At 37.6% G+C, this 25,099-nt stretch overlaps 1 protein-coding gene and 1 long non-coding RNA gene across 3 annotated transcripts; both read right to left on the reverse strand.

Annotated features, from left to right (window-relative positions):
- Positions 1–644: 644 nt before the first annotated feature.
- LOC309476587 lies at positions 645–3,441 on the reverse strand. Of its 2 annotated transcripts, XR_014198289.1 has the most exons (4): positions 3,109–3,441; positions 2,562–2,618; positions 2,098–2,172; positions 645–2,008 (listed from the first exon to the last, which is right to left on the reverse strand). It is a non-coding gene; the product is annotated as an uncharacterized lncRNA (long non-coding RNA). The 2 variants fall into 2 exon arrangements; XR_014198288.1 differs by lacking the exon at positions 2,562–2,618.
- Positions 3,442–13,354: 9,913 nt separating this feature from the next.
- On the reverse strand, positions 13,355–24,758 carry ube2ia (ubiquitin-conjugating enzyme E2Ia). The gene is made up of 7 exons (XM_082189828.1): positions 24,620–24,758; positions 22,262–22,356; positions 21,702–21,785; positions 21,017–21,089; positions 20,807–20,916; positions 14,341–14,420; positions 13,355–14,255 (listed from the first exon to the last, which is right to left on the reverse strand). Exons 2-7 carry the CDS (start codon positions 22,325–22,327, stop codon positions 14,195–14,197), a joined length of 474 nt encoding a protein of 157 aa, XP_082045954.1. The 5' UTR covers positions 22,328–22,356; positions 24,620–24,758; the 3' UTR covers positions 13,355–14,194.
- Between the last annotated feature and the right edge of the window lie 341 nt (positions 24,759–25,099).

Raw genomic sequence — 25,099 nt, forward strand, 5'->3', positions numbered from 1 at the left:
CATCCTAGCACGTAACACCCCCACCCTTAAAATCAAACATAATTTTTTATAAAGTTTGTACACAAAACAACCCCTCACAGGAGTTACACTCTAGAAAGGGCATCCGCAACCACATTATCCACTCCCTTTTTGTGCCGAATCTCAATATTATAATTTTGAACCACAAGAGCCCATCGCATTTGCCTTTGGTTTTGATTGTACATTCGACACAGGAACGTAAGGGGGTTGTATACACAACTACAGGATACGAAGTAGACCCAACATACACTTCAAAATGCTGCCATGACAACAAAGCCAAACGCCTCTCTCAATCTTGGAGTAGTTACATTGATGTTTGTTACATTTCTTAGAAAATAAACTTCTTCGTCCTCCTGTAACAGCACAGTGCCTGCTCCAACTGCGCTTGCGTCCACCTCTATTTTGAAGGGTACAGAAAAATTAGGGGCAGACAACACGAGAGAGCTACATAACAAATGTTTAATAGTTTCAAAAGCACACTGACTCTCGGGGCTGATTAAATGAATTGTTTTGTGGGGCTAAGCAAGTCTGTCAGGGGTTTTGCAACAGAAGAAAAGTTCTGACAAAAACTTCTGTAATACCCTGCCATTCCTAAGAATCTTCTCAGCTCACGACGAGTAGTACACTGTAAAAATAAAAGGTGCCTGGAGGAACCTTTTGGGGTTCTTCACTTTGCCACACCGGCGGAACCGTCTGTAGATCCTCTAGGCACCCTTTAAAAAGTGGTGGTTCTCTGAAGAACCACACAAGTTTCCTGAGGAACTCTTATATTAGGCACTGTGTGGAACCACTTTGGGTGCCTCCAGGAACCAAATTTCATTTTTTTAATATTTAATTTCATGTTGTTACTATGGTTACCTTTGACTTCTATTATAATAAACAAATTGAACCAAATACAAAATAAGAATTGTTTATTACATATTTTATATTCATTTTTATACATACACTTCCATGCACATGAAAAAAAAGTTAACTATACATTAATATCAATGAATACACAAAAAAAAAGTATAATACATAAGCAACATGAATAATCAACCATAGTCACACAAGAAAAGACATTTCAACAAAATGCATGGAAACGCATATGTTCCAGGAAATAAATCAATGTAAAAAAATATATATATACATTTTGACTAATTAAAAATGTCCATCTTCACTTAACTTTAAAAAATTTGTGTTTCAGTCCAATTGTTAAGTCTGACATCACTGTTTCCAGGTCCAAAAGCTCTATCAGATGCCAAAAACAAACAAACAGTGCTAATATGCACTCATTGTACTGTAATATTCCTGAAAATTATGATCCTAACCTTTATCTCTATTCCGAAATCTCTGTTATTCAGCTATTTTGAATCATAAAATGTTGAAGTCTGGGATGCCGTTAGACTGGAGACTGTAATGTACACTATGACTTTTGAAAAGCTTAAATGTGTGACTTGAATCAACAGTGTTCATAAATGGTTGTTGAGTATTCTCATGAAACAAGATAGAGGAAGTAGAGGCTTCGACCTGGAAACAGTATTAAGGTGAAGTAAAATTATCTGTTGTTCTGTGAATGTTCACTGGTGAATTTCAGTCATTTCAATAAGAATCCACACAATCAGCAATTTCGTTTGTGGTCACAAATGTCACTATGGGACCAAGTTGGTCACTGGAATGCTGCTTGACTCCTGTGTGAGCTGTGCTTCATACATTACGTCGCTACACTGCTGACAATGGTCAATGGACTTTTTTGCCTGTGTAATTTCACGAAATTCAAAAATGTGACAGCACCTTTACTCACTGCAACATAAAATGCAATCAATAATAAAATCTTCACGAGTGACATGTGAGATACTTAAAGAGTTAGAAAACTGAAAAGGTGCATCAGCTTCATTTTCCGTTTGTTTTTCCTCTTTTTTGGTGGATGGTCCAGGCACTTCAGTGATTTTCAGGTCTACAGGAGGATTTTTATTCTTGTTCAAACTTGTATTTCAGCTTACCGAGATCCCTGCAAAGAACACAATTTACTGTTAGTAGGGTTATTAAAGTGATAGTTGTGAAATGTTAATAAAATTTCAGCCTTGTGACGTTCCAAACCTGTTTGACTTTCTGTCTGTGGAACCCAAAAGCAGATCTCAGGCATAATGCAACCCCAGTCACTGTTCGATTTCACTGCATGAAACAAGCAGAAAACAATTATGTAAATCATTCATGAAACCATTCTGTACACTTGTCTAGTTCAATTCAATGCAACAATTTATGTAAAAATGGTTAAGCTCCAAAAATGTAAGAAAAGATCCTAAAAATAATCAATGAGTTCACAACTCATGTGTTATGGGTTGTGTTGTAAGTCTTCTGAAGCCATATATAGCTTTTTATAGTGATAATAATAATATAAAATAATAGTGATATTATTTTTCTGAGTAACATGAATGAGATTTGAGAGCATGAGGGAAGATTTTCAAAGAATAACTGATTAAAAAACACAAGTACACAGTCAAACAATACAATTTCACACAGAAAAGTTCATACTAATAAAGCATGTGGTGCAGGTAACTTACTGTAATTCAATGTTGCCACTGAAATATTCAGATTATTTTAGAAATGTAATGGTTGTTCTGGGGAAACAAAATAACAAAGCTAATTATTAACAACATAATATTTATTGACCAGTAAATGGCTCTAAAATGGTATTTGAAAGAATGAGAGCACCTGTAGTAAAGTTAGGCTAAACAAAAACAGACCAAACTATATTAACTGGCTTTTGTTATTCATAACAAACGCCAATGACGACAGCAGGAATCAGCTACATTAGTTAGGCTATATCAGCAATTTGAAGACACAGTTGTACAGAATATGTTGAATGAATGACTAAATCAATCTAAGACAATAAGTCAATCATTTCCATTTGCTCATTAGATCAACGTATAGTTAACATCGCGGGCCGGCTAAAACCTTCATACCAGATACTGTGCAATAAACGAGTGGTAAACACTGTAAAAACCAAACGTAGTAATGTATAATACATTTAGTTTATATATATATGTGTGTGTTTGAATATATAGTGAGTAGACTCTGTATTTATATTTATTTGGCGAGTTTACAAACCTTGTAACGGAGAGCCGAACAAACGTCGGAAGCTTTGATGAGAGGAGCCGTTAGTTTCCCGGTGACGTCGATCAGCTGAGCTTTGATTGCGCGCGAGCAGCGCGAGCATCACTGAAGCTACGACAGCTGAGGAATAGCAGCAGTTTCGTGACAGAATAAAACTTTTCTTCCGACTCCTGGTTCTTCTTATTCATATTATTAATATTATTATTAGTGTTGTTGTTTAAGGTTTAAATTAATCAATAAAATAGGCCTATACTAAATAAATGTAAGCTACCCAGGTGAAAAAGAGGTAGGCTACTGTTAAATGTATTAAAAATGCATTAAAGTATATTTGTATTGTAGGCCTATTAAAAACACACTCAAGTGCATTTTTAATACATTTAATAGTACGTGTTTTTCACCTGGGTATGTATACTGAATCAAACTTAAGTAGCCTATAATAATAATAATAGGATAATAATAATCTTATTCTGGCCTCACTGAACCATTGGGTTCCTCCAGATGCTGGCTTTAACATAAGAGATCTTCCAGGAACCACTTAAATGTTAAAAGATCTTCCAATAACCCTTTTATCGCATTCAAGTTCCTCTATTTTCCCCCAAAGCACTTTGAGGTCTCATGGTAATGAAAAGGTGACTCCAGAACCTGTGAACTAAATACAAAGTGCTTAAAGGATCCCATAAGTTCCAGCAAGAACCTCAAAAATGGTCAATGCTCCTCCAGTAACCCTACAATAGGAGAAAGAGCTTTGAGGCACTTAAATTACATTTTGAAGTTCCTTGAGTATCCGACAGGATATTTGAGGCTCCTTTAGTTTTTACAGTGTAGGTGCTTTGATGGCATCAACCTTGGCCTCTACTGGACGAACTTGACCTTTCCCCACTTGCTTACGTATGTCACAGTAGCTTTGCAGAACTCACATTTAGCCAAATTCAAAGTTAATGAAGCATCAGCAAGTCGTTGAAATATCATAGTCAACACTGACATGTGTTCAGGCCAGTTAGAAGCATAGACAACCAGATCATCTAAATTTGAACTACAATTAGGTACATTTGCCAACACTGTATTCACTAACCTCTGAAAAGTCGCAGGTGCATTTCTGAGGCCGAACGCCTTTTTTATCGTTATATCTGCGTTATATCTGCGTTATATCGAAGGAGCGAATCTGGAGTTACAAAGCAGAGGTGCCTGATTCCTTTTGTGTCAATGGCACCTGCCAATAACCTTTGAGCATATCTAGCTTGGTGACAAATTTAGCAGAACCCACACTGTCAATGCAGTCCTCCATCCTTGGCAACAGAAAACAATATAGTACTATTACGGAATTAACTCTACAATATATCAGTACAAAATCGAACTGTTCCATCAGCTTTAGGAACTTGGATACATAGAGAGCTCCATGGACTCATGCTGGGCTTTGCAAGATCCTCCTGTAACAAATACTCAGCATTCATCCGATAAGGGTGCTGCTTAATGGGAACAGCATCGCGAACATTAATGTCATGATAAAGCACATCAGTTTGTTTAGGTACAGTACTGTGCAAAAGTCTTAGGCATGTTAATGCATGTAAGCATCTAAGGATATTTTCATGGCAAAAATTCAATTCCAACAATACAAATATCATATAAATACAATTAATAACAACTTAGAAGGATCAGCTAAAATCTCAGAATTAGACAATGGTGTGAAAGGCAACGGATCAACCTGTAGTCTCACCTCATCAGCATCACCAATAAATGATGGTTCTGTCTTACAACTCACAGCAACAGATGAAATCACGGGCCCTGTGTTCTCCTCTGAACAGTGAGATGCTTCCTTCCTGGTATGGTAAGCTTTGAGCATATTAAAGGACAAGTTCGGTATTTTACACTTAAAGCCCTGTTTACAGATCGTTTCTGATGAAATAGAACGGTTAAGATAAAAATTTGGACACATGCTGCTGTCCCGAGAATTTTAGGTTTCTTTCGCTTTACCCCCGTTCTTAACCGTTCTATTTCATCAGAAACAATCTGAAAACAGGGCTTTAAGTGTAAAATACCGAACTTGTCCTTTAATGAGACACACATTTTTGTCTCTTAAGGTCAGGTGTTTTAATGATGTAATTAGTGTCATTGTTTACAAACAAAAACCCTAAACTACACAAAACTCAATGCTACAATATTGACAACCCTATAGTCACTTGAGTCCATCCACCACAGACACTCCCAGAGTAAAACAAGGGATTATGCTAACTACCGGAACTTCCTCAATATTGAGAAAATATCCCGGATGAGCCCCAAATTATGTTACGTTAAGCTGCATTAACTAGGTCAGTCGGAACCGGGAACACTTCCTATAACACCTGATGTACTCGTTACATCATAAGAAGAATGGCATTTACGCTAATATTAGTCTCTCTGTTTATCCCAAGGTTTCTGTAGTCAGCCGGATCCAGGCCGTATCCAGATCAGATGCTGGACCTGCACCTAGACACGACCACAACACGTGATGTAGTCAGCCGGATCCGGGCCATATCCAGATCAGATGGAGGACCTGCACCTAGACACGACCACAACATATCCCTGAAGTGTCAGCAGATATTGTGTCAACTAGACTCTCCCCTGTGAAGGCCTCATTGACATGACAGCCATCGGCACTGATCCTCAACAAACCCTTCTCCATACCGGAGTGATGACTTTGACCTTCAGCCAGATGGAGCTGGATAATATTCTGAATGTTTCGATCCAACCTGACTTCTGACCTGTGTTGGTGCCTGAATCATAATCATACACAGTTTGTTTGTTTGTTGGCCAGAGGAGAACTGGCCCCCCGACTGAGCCTGGTTTCTCCCAAGGTTTTTTTTTTTTCTCCATTCTTTCACCTGATGGAATTTTGGTTCCTTGCCACCATCATCTTTGTCACCTTTGGCTTTTGGCTTGCTTAGTTGGGGACACTTGATATTCACAAAAATTAAACTAAATTTATAACTTTTTTACAACAGAAATGAACCATCACTGAACTTACTTAAGCTGAACAATGACGCTATTTTCTGCTAGATCTGCTGAAACAAACTTTGTTGCATTATTTTTCTGTTATCACTGTAAAGCTGTTTTGAAACAATCTGTATTGTAAAAAGCACTATATAAATAAAGGTGACTTGGCTTGAATACAATTATAAAGTAATATTTATGTTGCTTTAATGTTGTTGTTTAAAAAAAAATTAGGCTTCATAAATGTGACTGGTTTTGACCGTTTTGATTCATATTAATTATATTAATAAAAAATATGATTCTGTAAATTCTTAGATAGGCCTATTTAAGATTTCATTTTCATGAATATTGAAAATATGTTTGTTTTTTCTTGCATAAGTGTTTATTTTTTATTTTTTATGTAGTTCATGTAAAATTGTATATTCAAAACATAGGGATGCAAAAATATTATGCGGATTTTAAATGTATTCTGAGGGTTAATAAAATTGTGATTACACTATTCCGATAGTCCACTTTAGACATTGTTTACTAACTATGAGTAACTTTGCAACTACATGTCAACTTCCATTCATTAGGTTAGGGTTTGGGTTAGAATATGTTGACATGTACTTGCAAAGTTACTTATAGTTAGTAGACTGTCTGTTGTGGAGCATCAAAATAACGATTAAGGAGATATTAAGCAGACAGTCTACTAATACTCTAATGAGAGTTAGCTGACATGTAGTTGCAAAGTTACTTGTAGATTGTCTAAAATGGACCATTGAAATACAGTGTTACAAAAATTGCTAGTTAAGCTGTAATGCAGTTTTTTTTTTTTTTTTTTTGTAACAATGTTAGTAGCATCACTACCTTTAGTTAGTTACTCCGCAGCATGGAGCACATATATAAAGCACAGAAAAGCTCGCGTTACAGCCTACAGCTCATTCTATTATGATACATTTGGCTCCACTGCTGAGTGGCTATCTAATGTGACCAATTTAGTAATTTATAGATGCATTAGCATTGAAATATATTTACCATGACAAATAAAACATGCTAAAAGACACAATTAAGAGTTTGAGCCACTGTTATTGAGCCATAACCGATGTAATGAGCTCCACTGGATTACAGAATGCAGGTTTGCTTCTTTTTCAGTGCACGCTAAGTGGCCGGGTCAGAATGAATTAGATTTGAACAGGATGCTAGATGCTACTGTGTTGTGTTCTTGCAAACGCTGAGTGCTTGTAACATGGAGCATTAGGGCCTGCACTTTATAAACAGCCAGTCGACACAATTGATGGGTCCTTTGAAGCTCTAGAGGTTTCCACTTCCACCAGCCCACTTGTGGTGCTGCGTACTGTTTTGTATTAAAATACATCACAGTTAGAAAGGATCAAATGGGAATATTTCTTTCAAGCTTCCCTCATCGCTTGCATTCAAAGCTTTCATGGGACGAATTGTCTTCGCACAGACGTCTCCTCTTTTGTGTAATCGAAAGCATTCATAGCAGGTTCTTCAATGCCGTCCCAATTGATCATGATAGAGCCTCTTCGAAAGTTATATAATCTAAAAACAAAAAAAAACAGCATCAGATAGAAAGTTGAGATCTTGCAGAACCCTGTTTTTGCCTCAAAGTAAAAAAAAAGAAAGAAACTAAAATAAAAAATAAAGAGATCACATTTCAAGATATAAAGTCACAGCTGGGATAAAGTAGCAATTACTAAATATTAAGTCACAGCTGGGTGAAATAATAATTGCAATTACCTTTTTTAACTCTGCAGCAGAAGCAGGCTTCCATACTTTCTTTAAGGTATGTCATAAAGAGCTGAGATTTTGTGAACCAAAAATGACAAACAGTTTCACAAACCTATAATATAAAAATAATATTTGTTAATAATGACTACCGTATATACTGCAGGGGTCTAATCGGTGGCAATCGCAATTTAGTTTTGCCAGTTACCAAATATAAATGCACACATACTTGTTCCATTAATTATTTTGGTTGTACAAAGCATTTGTTCATTAAAAATACAGCACTGTCAAATATTGTGCATGGTGCTAATTAAATCAGCTTGTTATTAGTACCTGGATGCAGCTGAAATCATTTCATGAGTCATTCGTGCAGAAATCTAGTTCATTCGAAAGGCTTCAACATCAAGTCTTAAGTTGATGATTAACAAAGCTCGGCTCTATAAACAGCCAGGCACAAATACAGGAGAGTTATTTCTTGATATTAAAATGACTAATGCATCATTATGCAGAGAACTTAAATTCCCACCCAATAAATGACAGCTCCTTGACATTATGTGTGGCCCGGCTGGCTCAGACTATTTGAAGTAGGCCTACCGCACACATAAAACAACTACAGCTTTACATTAAAGATGGGTATGGGAACAGGCATTAGAATCTAACATTGATTAATATAAAAATGTCGGATCAGATTTGAATGATCACGTTTTGGAAAGGGAAATGCAAGGATGCATTAAAAGTAGCCTAACTTCTCTTCCTGGTCTCGGACTGTGACACCTGAAAGGGACGTTTCCTCTGAGGAGGCAATTGAGAGGCCTCCTCAAAAAGTGAAAATAATCCATATTACAAAGATGAAAAAACACAAATATTACTAAATTTGACATTAAAAAGTGCATAAATCACTTGTTTTTCTAAAGTAACACCAGCAGGTAAAGTTACAGCGGGAGTCTGCGTCTCTCTTGCCTCCCCTGAGCCCATTGAGTTTTAACAGACACCCTAATGCAGTGGCTTTAGTGGGGGGGGTAATTGAGAATGAATGAGAGGAGGCAATCCCTCTATCCCGCTATGATTGGATATGATGGATTATCTCTGCAGTAGATCCCGTATCTTGTTTACTTGCACATTCCATGAATGAGTCTGAATTAACAAAATTATGACGTTAATGGGAAGACTAATTAGTAAGTAAACAACTCAACAACTTAGATATCACCGCTTTATGTCACGTCAAAATCAAACTTGAAATGGCCTGTAAACATGATGACTGTGGGTTTTTTAATGAGCAATCAGCTTGAAGTTAAAGGTTCATCTTCGTGTATGTGACAGACAGTGTTTATCGAGCTTCATGACTGATGAAAATAAGTTGACTTTTAAAAAGAAGAGCTAAACATCAGTTCACAAATAAAATAATTTGTTTAAATTGTTACTGCCTTTAGTTATTATTGGAATAAAAACAACACTAAAACAACACTGCTTAAAACACTAACATTGATGAGATTTATACTTAAAAATAATAAAACAATACTGATAATTTTTTGATGTATTGTAAAGTTATGTTTAATTAACCAGGAAAATGTGACAATATTAAGTTTAACTGGGACAAAAAATTGTGTTTTAAAAAAATAAAAAAAGAAGATTTTGCCTCCTCATTTCAGAACACCACTGACACATATATACTATAATTTCTCATTACAATCAGTGATTCCTAAATGGTTATTATATGCAGTTATACTAGACACAGAGAAAATAAGTCATTTAAAAATGAATGGATGTCGGGATTAAAAGGTCTCTAAATGGAAATCAGTATTTATGAAACGTGACTGAGAAAAATAATCGATGCCACCTTTCCAGACACTTGGAAAGGCATGAATTGCTTCAATGGCGAGGATGTGTGTAGAGCAGTGTTAATGATTTAATTTGCATTGCAGAACTGCCATTTGCATTGTGCATTAATCTTATTTAACCAGCTACTCAAAGATGGCAATCAAAAAGGTTACTGTAAGAAATCCCTCAAGACACACAAATGACTCCAAAAGCTTCTGAGGACAGTCTTGTATTTGACATTATTACCAAAAGGCAGATTGATGCATATGGTTCCAAAATCCCACCGTGTCATGAAATGCATAGAGAATATTACTATCCAATTAAATCTCGAGAAAACGTGAGCTGTTTTCCCATGACATCAAGTTAGCACAGTGGTTGCTAAGGTGTTCTGAGTGGTTTAAGCCATTTTTTTGTGGTTGCTATGGTGCGCTGATTGGTTGACAGCTAGTTACCACTAGCCCATTTTCAATCTATATGCAAACCCCTACAGATGGCTTTTCCAAACTCACAACTTAAATCATGTGGATAGGTTGCTATAGGTTGCTTTGATAACAATCTGCAAGATTTAGGCACAATTTATATCTGTAGCACAAACATGATGAGTTGCATAAGAGAAATTGTACGATTTTTGAAAAATACCACCAATATGAGCAATAGTAATAGTAATTTTTGCCTTAGCAATTATTGTGTCAGTTTTAGTAATGACACAATGGTTTTGGGGTTTCATTTTAAATGCATACAGCCAAAAACTGAAAAATATTCAAATAAAATAATGAAATAAAAACCAGTAATTACCAAGAAGTTACACTTTAGAAATCTCCTCATGCAATTAGCTGAATAACATCTTAAGTGGGTCTTTCTGCCTCTCCACTGACAGGATTTCCCACTAATAGTTTCTAGCCAGTTTCCTTAAAGGCTGTAAAATCATGCTGAAAATATTCATATTCATAATTGTGCTGACCCCCGCAAGAGCCTGGAGTCCAGCCAGCGTTTCCTCATTCACATCAGAACAGCATTGACAAGCTCACAGAACCTAATTCTACAATTCTCACGGGAATGAGCGCAGTGAGAACACCTTACCAAGTTAATGTCAGTGTGATTAAACATTACCTTTGTTAGGAAGAATACATAATTAGCATGGAAAATCTCCAGCTTTAAAATCACCTGCTTTAATCTAATTTCAATGAGAGGAGGCTTATCAAATTCAGGGCCAGCTATTGCTTCACCTTTAACATTCAATGTGGGGAATTTTCCCATGGGGATAATAGCTATCTGGCTGCTAGCTTCCTCTTAACAACCCAACGAATCCCATGGCCTGTGCTATAGGCAGCAACCTTGGAGCGAATCTGCTAAATCTGATATATAAATGAGTACCATCCCATTTAAGCGGTTTCAAACCAGGTACCACCAATACAGAACATCTAACCACAATTGCTTCCTCTCATTTCACCACAGTTATAAACCAATACGCATGAACCAAAACCTATAGACCTTATTCACAGCTGGGCCATATTTGTTTGCATTTTTAACAGGAATAAAAGCGAGGCTGTGAGGGATAGACATACATCTCTTCAGTGAGTTGTTCTGTTAATTAATGTTTTTTTGGATAGTTCTGCTAACAAAACACTACAAAAAATATATTTCCAAGATATTTCGGTAGACACACACATACACATGAACTATGGAAAATTTTAAGTGCTCTAGGAGCTTTATACAGCTTTTTAAAGTGGATGCCATTGAAACACGGCAAGTCTATCCCTCACAGCCTCCCTTTCATTCCTGTCATGGCGCTGCTCTGAATAAGGTCTATTCTGTAAAACAGGTCGCATCGCTTCCGGTTTAGGTCTTTTTTGTTAAATGTAAAGCTGTTTTACTCAAGATACCGTCAAAGGAGCAAGCAAAAATGGGTATAACCGATGTCCATTGCACATGCAGATATCTAAAAGTTTATTTTCTCACTAAAATGTATATTTAAATCGAATAAAACGGCAAAAATTTTAAAGAACTAGTAATGTTAGCTGATATGTAACCCTAAAAAGGGCAAGATCATAAAGATACATTTATTTATTGCTATTTTCCAAATCATCAGGACCAGTTTTGGGGTAACTCATTACAAGTAACTTATGTAATCAGATTACTTTTTCAAGTAACTATAAAGTAACGCATTACTTTTAAAATTTACAACAAAATAGCCGAGTTACTTTTTCAAATAAGTAACGCAAGTTACTTTGTTTTCCCATGACTGACAACTCTCTTGTATCCATGTTGAGACAAATCGAAATGCAGAGGCATTATGTGCAAACATGATGGTTATTGTAGTTCTAGACTAAAGGTGAGCATGCATTTCCTCATCTCACTTGCACAAAAAAAAAAAGATTCAATATTCCTTAAAAATGAATAAAATCAGTGAAATGCAGAATCAGAATATATGCAAATATCCAATAACTAAATATGTTAAATAAAACATTCATTTTTATGCCTTTAATCTCACTTTATTGACCAATGTACCTGCTTCTGACCTTCGATGATTCAGTTAACTATAAGCAAAAATGACTATAGATTATTTATTTTTTTATTGGTAAAGTAAGTGTTAAGCTTTTTTCTCCTGTATCTTTTTCTTCTTTTATCTAGAATGGCAGCACAGCTGAAAGGTTTGAGGTGCGCCCTCAACTGTACACACGTGAATTCGCATTTCTTTCAGCCTGAGAATTATTATTTCACTTATGGTGTGAAGGGGTCTTTATATTTCCCCTAAAATATAACTTTTTAATTATAAAAACAAAACAAAAAGCAAGCCAGGTGAAAAAAAGTTATGCAACAAGTTATGCAAATGCATTTCTTAAAAAAATAAAAAATAAGTTACTTTTTAATGCAATATTGTAATGCATTACTTTTTAAAGTAACTTTCCCAGACATCAAGCAGGACAATTTATTCTCTCATAACTAGAAAATTATTTTAAACAATAAGTATAATACATATTTATGAATATATTAGCTTACTGTATCATATTTAATACATTTCTAGGGCCAAAAAAAAAAAAAAAAAAAAACTTTGCTGAAAAACCTGTTGTACACAATCTACTACATGTATTCTGCCCTCTGATTGACAGTTCATACTTTTTAGTTTTTTACTTGAAAGTCTTTTTTGCTGAGAAATCTTTAATGATTTCTATAAAATACATGCAAGATGCACATTTACAGGACTGAAGCAACTTGGATTTACTTGATTATTCATATAATCAAATACACATATAAACACACAAATGCTAAATAAGACACAACAGGCTTTTGGGAACAATAATCTGCCAATCTCTAATTATCATTGAATTGCACATATGAGCTATACAAGCCTGATGTATGAAATATGATACTAAAACACAGAAATTTGTAAATATTAGGCAGAAATCCGCTACCCGAAAGGATAGAAGCGGCGAAAGGTGAGAAAAATCTATATAATGTATATTTGGTATTATTTCATCAAAATAATTTATTTTAAAATAAAGTTGCGCCCTAGACGTTCAATTCAAAACCACACAATTATTCGACATCTACTGCACTGACATACAACCCAGACAAATTCAACCTCTTGATTCAATTAATTCCAGTCATATAGAAATATTCAAACATAAAGTGACCATGAACCATGAGAAGACCTTTCAAGCACGGATTGAAATCAATCCATTCATGGTGTGAAGCATGTGGAAAATGTACCTGCAGTCACGGCTGGCTTTGTATAAACATTTTTATTTACTCTATACACTTACATGAACAAAACACCATATAAACACAAAGAGACTGATGCAGCGGTTAACTAACCATTTGATTCAGAGGCCTTGTACGCAAGTCTTTTTTTTTCTTTTTTTCTTTTTGTGAAACACAGACGGCCGAGGCAGCACAATGCTATCATACTGAACGGTACATGCTTAGTACACTGCCTGCATCAGGAATGGAAATCTCTCTATAGACACTAACTCAAAGTAAAGAAAGTATAAAAGTATCATTTTACAGCAGTTGAAATACTGACATTAATAGCAAGTTTTAAATCATTAAAACCATGAAAGAGACTAAGGAGGCCAGTCTGAAAAAAAAAAAAAAAAAAAAAAAAGATTAAGCGAAACAAAAGTTTTAGGCTCATGCCTCTGCATCTGTGGATTGTGTGGAATATCATTTCTTCTGCATGTGGATGTTTGTGCCTTTTTTTTTTTTTGCAAATATGTAGCACTGTTACCAAGCAACCCCACCCATCATTTAAAAAAAAAAAAAAAAAAAAAAGCCACACGTCACACAACCTAGTGTGAACTCCTCTGCTGTGGATTTGCCCAACTGGTAAGGGGAAAAAAGTAAGAAAAAAAGATTTATACAAAAGACCAAATTTAAAATTTCCAGGAAGAGTTTGTTAGGATGAACATCAGTGGATTGACAATGGCACAACACATTCATTTCTTTAAGCCCAGCAGTAAATAAGTATGAAGTGGATATGAATTGAAAGGTGGGGGGGTGGGCTGTAACAGGGGTGAGGAGACCTGGTCAAAACCCATTTCCATTAAGTGAGAAATCTTGAGGTTTACGGCGAGAACTTTTTGGCTTGTGCTCTGACCCTTTTTTCATACTCCACTCTGTTTTGGCTGAAACAGAAATGCAAACACAAGATTCATAAAGGCAATACAAATTTCAGTCTCTATAGTCAAGACTATATTTGAAGGTGCGTACCAGTAAATTGTGTATGCCTCAGCCTGTGCGGGATCCTGAATATTTGGTTCATTAAGGAGTTCTTGGATTCCTAGCAAGATCTAAAAAAAAAAAGATATAAAAGAAATAGTGGTGCTTCATGAGATAATACTGCCCTCTTCAGGAATGCATTGAACATTTTGCTTATGGAGATTTTAAAAATCACCCCACAAACCCATGCAACATTTGCAGTTCAAATCTAAATCTAAAACAAAAACAAATCCATAATTTGGATACAAAAATGAGACTACAGTTAATCCTTAAATTGATCTTTAACTACACGTTGTTATTGGATATACCAATTAAATGGACCAATGCATATATTTTAGGGATGTTCATTTCGGTTTAGTTTTTTCCCCCCCTGAATGACAACTGACGCTTGTTAACAGATCATTAACCGTCAACTGACAAGACTGTTAAATTAGTGTTAAGTTAAATTAGAAATAATAAGTATCTGTGATACCTAAATGGTTTAGTTGTACGTGCACAAATAGGCCACATACACTTCAGGAGTGACATCCGCATTTAAGTGCGGGAGTGAGTCAAGTTACCATTCCATGCATGTACGGAACACAACTCCCGAAACTGCGATGATTGACACTGGGGTAACCATAGCAACGTTTTGACATCTAGTCTTTGGTCTCCACTATTCTGACCAAAGTAACATTACAGCGACAAAAGACTCGCTGTGTTCAGCAATTCTAACGGAAGCAGTCGACGGAGGCCTCATGTTTTGGTTATGTTTGGAAACGCTGCTAGACAGTGCGCTCTTGCAGTGTTGCCATGTCCACAAATTATTGGCCTTTTGGGGCTTGTTTAAAGGGGTCATTTGATGCAATTTCTTGTTTTACTTTTTCTTTAGTGTGTTATGTAGCTGTTTGTGCATGTGCACGTATTGTGCAGAGTTACAAACTCAAAGTGTCAACCTTAAGAGATATTCTTTATAAAAGTTAAGGCTCAGTCACGCCTTCCTAAAACGGTTCGTTCAAACACGCCCCCACAAATCTACGTCAGTATGTGGGGGCAGAGTTTCATAACACTGCCCAAATGTACACGCAAAGAAAGGCGGCGTAACTTTATTCCCGCCGGCTCTGCCATGTCGTGGAGACACTATTTTTCGTAGCGAAAGCCAAACTACTTTGTTTGCCCTTCCAAAAGAGGACACAATTAGAAAACAGTGCTTAAGCTTTATTTACAACACTGTTCCAGAACAATACAACTAAAAGTTTCAACTGTGTGCTGCGCATTTTTCTGGAGGACTGTTTCCAGAACCTGCAGGAGTACAAGGCAGGCTGTGCACAAAGGCTGATTCTGAAAAGTGGGGCAATTTCATCTTTGCATGTACGTTCTGGCGCTTCTGACTCACAGTAAGTATGTTTTCATATTTTAAGAATTTGCTACGGACTATTCAAATGCGAGTTTTGAGCAGTATAGAGTAGCGCTTGCTTGTTTCTACGATCACAAATGCAGACATAGTTTTGTGTTTACATGGTGTTCTCCCCCAGTCGCACTGGCAAATTTGATTGATCAGCTTGGTCATCTGCATTTTCCGGTTCAGATTTGGGCTTGAATTGATAAGGTAGTAATGACATTATCACTAGGGCTGTCACTTTTGAGAAAAATCTAATTCGAACGGATATCGAATATCAAGCAATGTATTCGAATATCTACGAGTAAAATGAAGTTAACGAACAACCTCGATCCATCAGGAAACGCCACATGGTCGCTGAATTTCACTGCGCTTCATGAAGAGTTTTTCTTTTGCGTGAAAAAGCCGGTCGCCGGAGATGTGTTAAAAGATAGAGGAGTGCATTCATGATTAGGCTACCGGTATAATAATCCTCCTGGCGCCGGGTCTGAGTGAGTAATTTACTCTCTTACCTTTGTCCTTTGATTAACATTAATGACACTTTAAGACCAGCCGCTGCTGACAGATGCGATCTGACACACGTCCCATTTTCTCACAAATCTCTACGTTCATTTAAGACTTTATTTAAATAATTTAAGACTGCTCTTATGAGGACACTTGACAAAACGGACATTTGGCATAATTTGTGTGTTGTGGTAGCCTGGGTTTCCCCATGCTGCCTTGAGCGCAGCGCGATTTTATTCACGCTGCTAGGCAGCCTGGATACCATGGACCAGATTTTCCCCTCAAAAAGGGAACCAATCACAGAACGGGGAGGGAGCAGCAAGACGATGACGACGTCTATGCGACACACCAAAGCAGTTTGTTTATATCTATGGATCCAACATGACATCAGACGCGAAGTTACCCTTCGATGCAGCCTTAGGGTGTACTCACACTAGGCACGGTTGCCATGAACCGGGCCCGAGTACGATTGTCCCCCCTCCCCACTCCCCCTCTGGCCTGCACTCACATAGGGTTTCAGCATTCGTGCCGGAGCACGCTTACTTCATTATGGTGCGACGGTTTCAGGATAAACAGGAAGAGCGGCGCTCTCACTGAACACAATGGAGTCCAGCACGGTTAGCGCTCACACTGCATGCGAACCGCGCCCGAGTCCAACTGAACCGTGCTCTGGCCCACCTCTTCCAAGCGGGCCAGGGCCGGCTAATCGAGCCGCGCCCGGGCACGGTTCGGAGCACTCACACTAGTCAAACGAACCGCGCTTTGGTGGTCAAACGCACTCGGGCACGGTTCAAACTGGCTAGTGTGAGTACACCCTTAGATAGTGTTCTAAGTAGTTTAGAACGCAAGTTTATTTCGTCTTCTTCCTCGTCGGATTTCTGTCACTCTACATACGTCATCTGGTATAATTGAAACGATTGGCTATGAGCTACGTACAGGCGCATTTGATAGACATTCGTAGCGCCCAATAAACGGCTCTGGGCATTCGTAAACCACGCCTCAAATACGAGAAAATGAACATGTGGTTCCCAGACCACGTCTCAATGAGACGAGGTCTGACGTTAGCCAGGCTAGTGTTGTGGTTTGTTCAAGCCCGAAAGAGAACTCGATACTGACACACGTCTTTTCTGTGTGTGTGTGTTTGTGTAATAGGCAGGAATTACAGTCTCTTTAGTCTTGTCGTTATCTTCCATTTTCAAAACAAGCTGGCTATTATTCGCTTGATTTGGTCATGGGCCTACGCTACAGTACGTTTAGAGCGGCCGCTACTGGATGAGATGGCAAACAATAAAATAAAAAGCAAACGTCTAATCATAGACTGTTAAAAATGCTCAAAACATGGCACTTTAAAAACCGGATAGTTTATTTATAGTTCAATTTCGGATATTTCACGTCATGTTCGAATGCATATTCGAATATCGAATAAAAAGTGACAGCCCTAATTATCACCTGTCAATAGCCGCGTTTCCACTGTCGGGCCAGGGCCAGTCGCGTTTCCACTGTCACTTCCGGGGCTTGATCGGGGCCAACGGCCAGGATTTCTGGCCCGTCGAATACCTTGGGCCAAAGCGGGCCAGCTCGGGCTAGAGGAGTGGTTACCAACAGAGGAGGAGTTACCGTTGGGAGACGGCAGCGCCGGATGATTCTGTCAGCATTAAAGACTTAAAAATAAAATAATTTAAATTGCGTTCATGTTTGAATGCCTTCTGTTTGTGATGCAAAAGACTATGCGCGCTAGCCGTTACCATAGTAAACATAGTAAACGCTTGAAGATACGCATAGTAAAAAAAACAACATAGCGAACGCTTGAAGAAATCAGACCAAAGGCTATCACAGTCATGTTTTTATTTTATCTGTCATAGCCTACGTCTCGTCTCTTTAAACCGGACTATCAAAAAATAAAGTAACTTTTTTTTTTCGGGAGCTTCCTCTGTTTCTCTGACTGAAAATATCTGTATGGGAGTCGAGAGAGTTCTAAAGCTCCTCGGTCGTATGGCATATATTTGTAGAAATTATCATTTTTTCTAAATGTGATGTAAATATGTCCTGTAACTAAGTTACCAGATAAAGAAACAGACGCGACTGAAAAAGTAAGTGTGTCCTCTTTCTTTTGTGAAATAGACCTAACGGTAATTTATTTCTGAGTGACTAATGTGCCATTTTTACATAAATTAATTCATTATGATCAATGTATCACTTTTTATTGTAAACCTGTGGTAAAACATCGATGCTTGGGTTTTAAATATTCAAGTAGCTGCTAAACAAACAAACAAAAAAAAGCTAGCAAACGGCCGCTTTTATCGTGTTTGTTTTCAACGCTGTTTCCAGTGATTTCTGATTAGTTTTCTTATAAAACTTCCATTTGTTGGTGAAATGATGGGTTAGTGTGACGTTGTCCCAGAGAGGCGTGTTACGGGGGTGTTTTAGTGAAGCGCTGTGGAGCTTCTGGCCCGACAGTGGAAACGCATGCCCGGTGCTATTGGCCCGAGGCTATTAGCCCGGCACGGCCCGTTTAAAGCCCTGGCCCGGCCCTGGCCCGACAGTGGAAACGCGGCTATTATAGCTTTGGGAGCTGATGTTCCAAATTTAGTAAGGGGCGTGACACTTCCATCACACGCTTAAGGTTTTTGGGCCAATCACAGTGTACTGGATCGCTGGCCAATCAGAGCACACAGTGATTTTCAGAACGATGAACTTCGTAAAAATCTGCGTGTTTCAGAAAGGCAGGGCGGTTCTGAAAGGCAGTTTCAGATTCAGAGGAGCAACAATGATGTACAGTATGTGTAAAATAATGACTTTTTAACCTAAAACCACGTAAACGCATTACATTAAATAAAATACACAAAATAAATGTTCTTTTTAGAACCATCACATGATTTGGCTCATAAAGCGATCAAGTTTATGGAGTTATTAGGTGTACATATTTTGGTCTTATTTTCAGAATAAAGCATTTCAATTTATTTTATGGGCTTGTTGCACGTAGGGCTTTCCCTGTGATACAGATGAGAGATCCATCTCTGATGCATGTTAAGATACGCATCAGAGATGTACCCCTTGTCTGTCATCTCTCATCCCACGTCATTAACTAGTTGTTCGATTCGGTTCCGTACACACTGCGTAGAATTTTTGTGAGTGCGGTTGTCACTCCCATTAATTACTGAACTGTCTGTACAGAACTGGATTAAGCACTAAGGTGAAATGACAGGTGTAGTTCAACCATGCAGCAAACGTTTTAAAACATCTTGAAAATTACTTCAATTTTAAACCATTTACTGATATTATTAAAGGGTTAGTTTGCCCCAAAATTAAAAATCTGTCATTATTTGCTGACCTGCATGTCGTTCCAAATCCATAAGACGGTCATTCATCTGAAATAAAATCTGAGAGATTTCTGTCCCTCCATGGACAGCTACACAACTACCACTTCAAAAAAAAAAAAAGGTCAGAAAATAGATTGAAATTTATATTGAGTGGTTTAGTCAGTTTTCTGAAGAGACACAATCAGTTTAAATTATGAAAAGATTGAATTTATTCACATGATCACCGAGCATAAACAGAAACTCAACCGTACTTACTTGACGCACGAGAACAAGCCTCACTGATTCCTGCTGAAGCTCAAACGTGCTGCGTAACACGAGAATGAACCTCATTGGTTCCTGCTGAAGCTCAAACGTGCTGCGTAACACGAGAATGAACCTCATTGGTTCCTGCTGAAGCTCAAACGTGCAGCGTAACACGAGAATGAACCTCATTGGTTCCTGCTGAAGCTCAAACGTGCTGCGTAACACGAGAATGAACCTCATTGGTTCCTGCTGAAGCTCAAACGTGCTGCGTAACACGAGAATGAACCTCATTGGTTCCTGCTGAAGCTCAAACGTGCAGCGTAACACAAGAATGAACCTCATTGGTTCCTGCTGAAGCTCAAACGTGCTGCGTAACACGAGAATGAACCTCATTGGTTCCTGCTGAAGCTCAAACGTGCAGCGTAACACGAGAATGAACCTCATTGGTTCCTGCTGAAGCTCAAACGTGCTGCGTAACACGAGAATGAATCTCATTGGTTCTTGCTGAAGCTCAAACGTGCTGCGTAACACGAGAATGAACCTCATTGGTTCCTGCTGAAGCTCAAACGTGCAGCGTAACACGAGAATGAACCTCATTGGTTCTTGCTGAAGCTCAAACGTGCTGCGTAACACGAGAATGAACCTCATTGGTTCTTGCTGAAGCTCAAACGTGCTGCGTAACACGTGAGAATGAACCTCATTGGTTCTTATACGTCAAGCGTACATGCTTGAGCTTCCATTTATCATATCTGATGTGTGCATTGATTAATTTTTATGTGAATAAATGCCTAAATTAAATCTGTTCAACATATAAAGTGATCGTGTCTCTTCAGAAAATTTGGACTAAACCATTCAATTCATATGGATTAGTTTAACGATCTAAAGCGTCAAAGTGGTAGTTGCTTTGACTGTCACTGGAGGGACAGAAATCTTTCCGATTTCATTAAAAATATCTTCACATGTGTTCCGAAGAGGAACTAAAATCTAAGAAGATCCAAGCTCCACAGCTTACCTGCTTGATTGTAATGGCAGGCCTCCAGTCTTTGTCTTCCTCTAAAATAGACAAGCATACGGTACCAGACGGATATACATTCGGATGGAATAAAGGAGGCTCAAATTTACCTGTAGAAGAAGTCACACTATAAAAATCTGGCATAATTAAAAACACAATGTGCATACAAAGTACAGATAATGGATTAACACCACTAGACATCTGATTTACACTTTGGTGGAGAGGAAGGATAGTCATCCTTGAACAGCATCCGAAGTTTGAACAAGCCTCCCTCCCACGGTGTCTGAAAATGAAAAAAAGTTCTTATTTACTTGTGGGGGAAAAAATCCAGCTATTAAATATTGATTATGTCTACGTGGCATTTTTAATATGAATTTGCACAAGGTTTGTCTTAAAGCATAAGACAATCATTGCTGAGTATTTTCTCCTTAAAACTGCAGTGAACCAAAGACAGTCTCAAAAATGCAGTTTGAAATCGCTGGTGTTTCTGACGTCACAAACTACCTTGTAACCAATCAGGTCAACGTGTGATGGTCAACGAGTGGATCTCTGAGCTGGCTAATTTGAATATTCATAGAACGTATACTAAACGAGGCAAGGGTGTAGAGTTACATTCAAGCTATTTCAAGGCATGAACAAATTTGTTTTCAAATATATATATATATGTTTTCAAATTATGTATATATATTTTTTTTTTACATGTGTCATTTTGGTGATCAAAGATGAGTTAAGGGATAAAATGGACTACTTTAACATTTTGTTTTCCAATCATACAAATGACATTTTGTAGTAGTTGAAAAGACAAGAATTCACAGGAGCATCATTCGATATGATGTACATACCAGACATAAACAGTTATGCATGCCTGTACTGTAAACATTGAAATGGCACTTACTCCTTTTTTCCCTGGGATGGCACACTCCCAATTCATCAAGTTCATCGTTCCATCAGGGTTTTTTGTCGGTACGGCTACAAAACCCTAAAAAATATATATATCATTTTTTTGGTTTGAAATCCTGTGGGTGGCTGCAAAAGTTTCAAAATGTCAGACTCTAGAATCTTTTTAATCTATGGTCTCGTTTCTGTAAGCACACACCCCAACAGTTTCAATAGTGACTTCTCAGCTGAATAAATTAAAATAAAAGCGACATCTTAAAATAACACCTCCACCACAGATGGAAAGCACGCCCCTTCAGTAACCCATTCGTTGCTTTTCCCCCTAAGGTTAATACTGAAGCTCTAAAAGCGCAATAAGCTTTAAAAAAAAAAAAAAAAAAAAGGGGAGATTTGGAACTGACAAAAAGACCCTCCATGGGTTTGCACAAAGCCTGTTGCTTCTCAAACATTTAAAAGTAAAACAAAACCCATCTCGCTCTCTTGATTTCCAAATAACAAATCTATTGCTTTCTATATACTAGGCTATATAACATCTGTGATCGGAAACATCATACTTACAAAAGGATGGTCTTTCCGCCAAGCCTTTCGCTCTTGTGCGAGACGACTTAACGCTATACCAGACATGACTTGCGGACCACTTAATGATTGAAAACCTGGAAAAAGGAACAATATTTTCTCGTCAAGCAAGATCTAAGTATCTGTAAAACTATACACAGTCATTATGCAATTTTCTTCCTTATTATTAACTATCAATATTTAACTCGATGATAATAAAAACCCTTCCTCCTAGGACAAATAATTATGGGGGTGGGGTGGGGAAATAACATTAATCAGGATTTGCTTCTATTTTGACCTTTAAATTAAAAATAAACAAATTGTTATTGTGGGGACCAAGGTAAACCTTGAAACTACATTGGGTTCATACAAATGAGGAAATGTAATTAGAGTATGAAACATATCTAGGGAGCTTTTGATTTCATAAGAACATACAGTAGTGAAACTGTAGCGGTGGTTATACACACTGTTGTTTATGGTTCTAGTACAGAATAACCGCACATTTCCCAATCTCTATCAGTAAGAGATGTATGATCTGACAGAATCAAACAAATCCTGGTTCTCAGTCTCAACCTAAGGGTCCAGCATGTGTGACTATGTACTGTGTTAAGGAAACGTGCGCTAATTTTATCAGCAGCTATAAGGTTATTACGTTCAAACATCTTAACCATTTTACTGATCAGGTTGTCCAATAATCCATTTCTAAAACTTATTTACATGTCCTCTGGAGTCTATAAAATGACAAATATTGCAGATCTCTCTTCATTGCAATGAAGTTCAAAATAGACAAACATCAAGATGGTTTCATGATTAATTACTCTGAGGGTTTGATCATCATGAGTCAAAGGGAGCATGATTCACAGTGTTTACATCATTTTTTTTTAAAAGGCAGGGTAGGCGATTTGCTCCAGAAACATTTTTGCTCTGCTGGTTGAAAGTCTCTTCATATCCTGATAGCAAAAGTTAAAGTGGTCTAAATGTATGCACACACACATACATATATATACCATCTGTGGAAAGTGTAGAACCATTAAATGTTCACCCCATCATTGTATTCGGTCCAAAAGCAATGACACGATGTCCCACCTGCCTGTCGCATGTAGGCTATTTTTTATACCTCCGCTGCTAGAGCAGAGCATATCAGTGCATTTCTTGGCACTGAACGACGTCAGTTAGACAGACGTCAGTCACCGAGCACCGCAACCGAAACAGCAGCCACCTTTTACAGTTCCTCCTGAACCAAAACAAGCTTATGTTGTGTTCCTGCCATAACTACCGTAATTTAGATGGTAGAGAGTGACCTGCGCCGCTTTACTAGGAGCATTTTTTTATTCCATATTGAGACGACTAACGATTAAGCGGAAACGGAAAAAAGGGTTGATATTTGATTCTCTGTATCAGGTTGTTACTTGGTTTTGAGGCTGCTTTAAAAAAAAAATAATAATAATGTGCACTTGCAGTCAATTATAAGAAAGAGGCAGAGTTTAAGCAGACGAAATGATTGGAGAAGTCCAGCATACATCACTTGTGGTTTCACCCAAAGATCTAAGTGACATTGATTAAACCGTGTGTTTTTTGTTTGATTTTACTTTTAAATGTTTTTGCATAAAATGACAATCTATAATAGTGCGGTGAGACGATAATGTATAAATGGAGAAGTGAGAAAATTAAAAATGAGTAATGTTTTCATAAACGCATGCGGAAATGATAGTGTAATCCGACCAACAAAGTGTCAAATTAAGGGTCCGTTAACTCTAATAAGAGGAGTTGATAAACATGATCAAACAAACAAAACTTAATAAATAAAATGGCTGAAAAATAATTAGCTGAAAATGTAAATCTATAATGAAAGTGTATAGTAAAGTTATTCACTAAGAGAACAACGCATAAATGAAGAACTCTTTAAAAAAAGGAAAAAAAAAGAGCTAACGTTAATTCCATAGTTGGCACAATCGAAACAACTTATTATTATGAATATGTTTCCCGCCTATGTTTGATTAGAGAAAATGAGCAAAGATCAAATAAACCGGGTTGAATGAATGTACCTGTCAGATGCACATTTTTTTTGCGCGATGCCGCACAACAGCATTCCTCACTGCGCGCACATAAGCCCCTGATTGAACCAAATCACGCTTTGTTGCGATTAACTGCTCGCGTCAAACTACACGGACATAGATGTATATCTGCATGAGTGCAATTACATTATTATAATACAAGCGCGCGCTGTAATTTGTCGCGTCGCGTGCAGTCTGGATAGGCTGTTAGCCTAGCATAGCTGGATAGCTAACAAAACCCGCAAACAAAACACCGCAAACTACAGTAAACGTCCACAAATTAGCCCTGCTTTTACACCAGACATACCTCGTCAGTGAAGATGAGTACTGTACTCTATCAAGAGCCGTTTAATTGGGAATTCGCGTCAAACTCAAAGCAAAAATCTAGCGAAGTTTCCCTCCTGGAAAAAAGAAAACACAGACATTTAGCCAAGATAATTAGGACCCGTGAGTGCACACGCAGATGCCTGAATGAAACTTTCAACATGTCCATATATACTGGTTGAAATTGAATGGATTGTTTCCTATAATTACAGGCGGACGAATTGCAAGGTAACATTATTCTCTATAAACGCAAACTGATGGATATCACCTGAACGTCCAATTTAAGGTAAAACACGAACAGTTAATTGATTAATTAAACAATGTAGCTGATTAAAACATGTATATTTTGTGATTAGTTCAATGGCACTGCATTTTAACTTCTCTGCTGCTTGTTTTTACCGAGTCAGAGAAACCCACTGATTTAAAGGGATAGTTCACCCAAAAATGAAAATTATGTCATCAT

Source organism: Leuciscus leuciscus (genome assembly GCF_965113295.1).
Source record: "Leuciscus leuciscus genome assembly, chromosome: 1".
NCBI classification, from domain to species: Eukaryota; Metazoa; Chordata; class Actinopteri; order Cypriniformes; family Leuciscidae; genus Leuciscus; species Leuciscus leuciscus.

What these genes read in the sequence shown, in the direction of transcription:
- ube2ia (XM_082189828.1), bottom strand. Translation starts at nt 22,327, where the DNA reads ATGTCTGGTATAGCGTTAAGTCGTCTCGCACAAGAGCGAAAGGCTTGG. An exon ending in CTGCCATTACAATCAAGCAG is followed by an intron (nt 14,421 to 20,806) that starts GTAAGCTGTGGA and finishes TTTTTTTTTTAG; the next exon opens with ATCTTGCTAGGAATCCAAGA. An exon ending in GAGGCATACACAATTTACTG is followed by an intron (nt 14,256 to 14,340) that starts GTACGCACCTTC and finishes TTTCTGTTTCAG; the next exon opens with CCAAAACAGAGTGGAGTATG.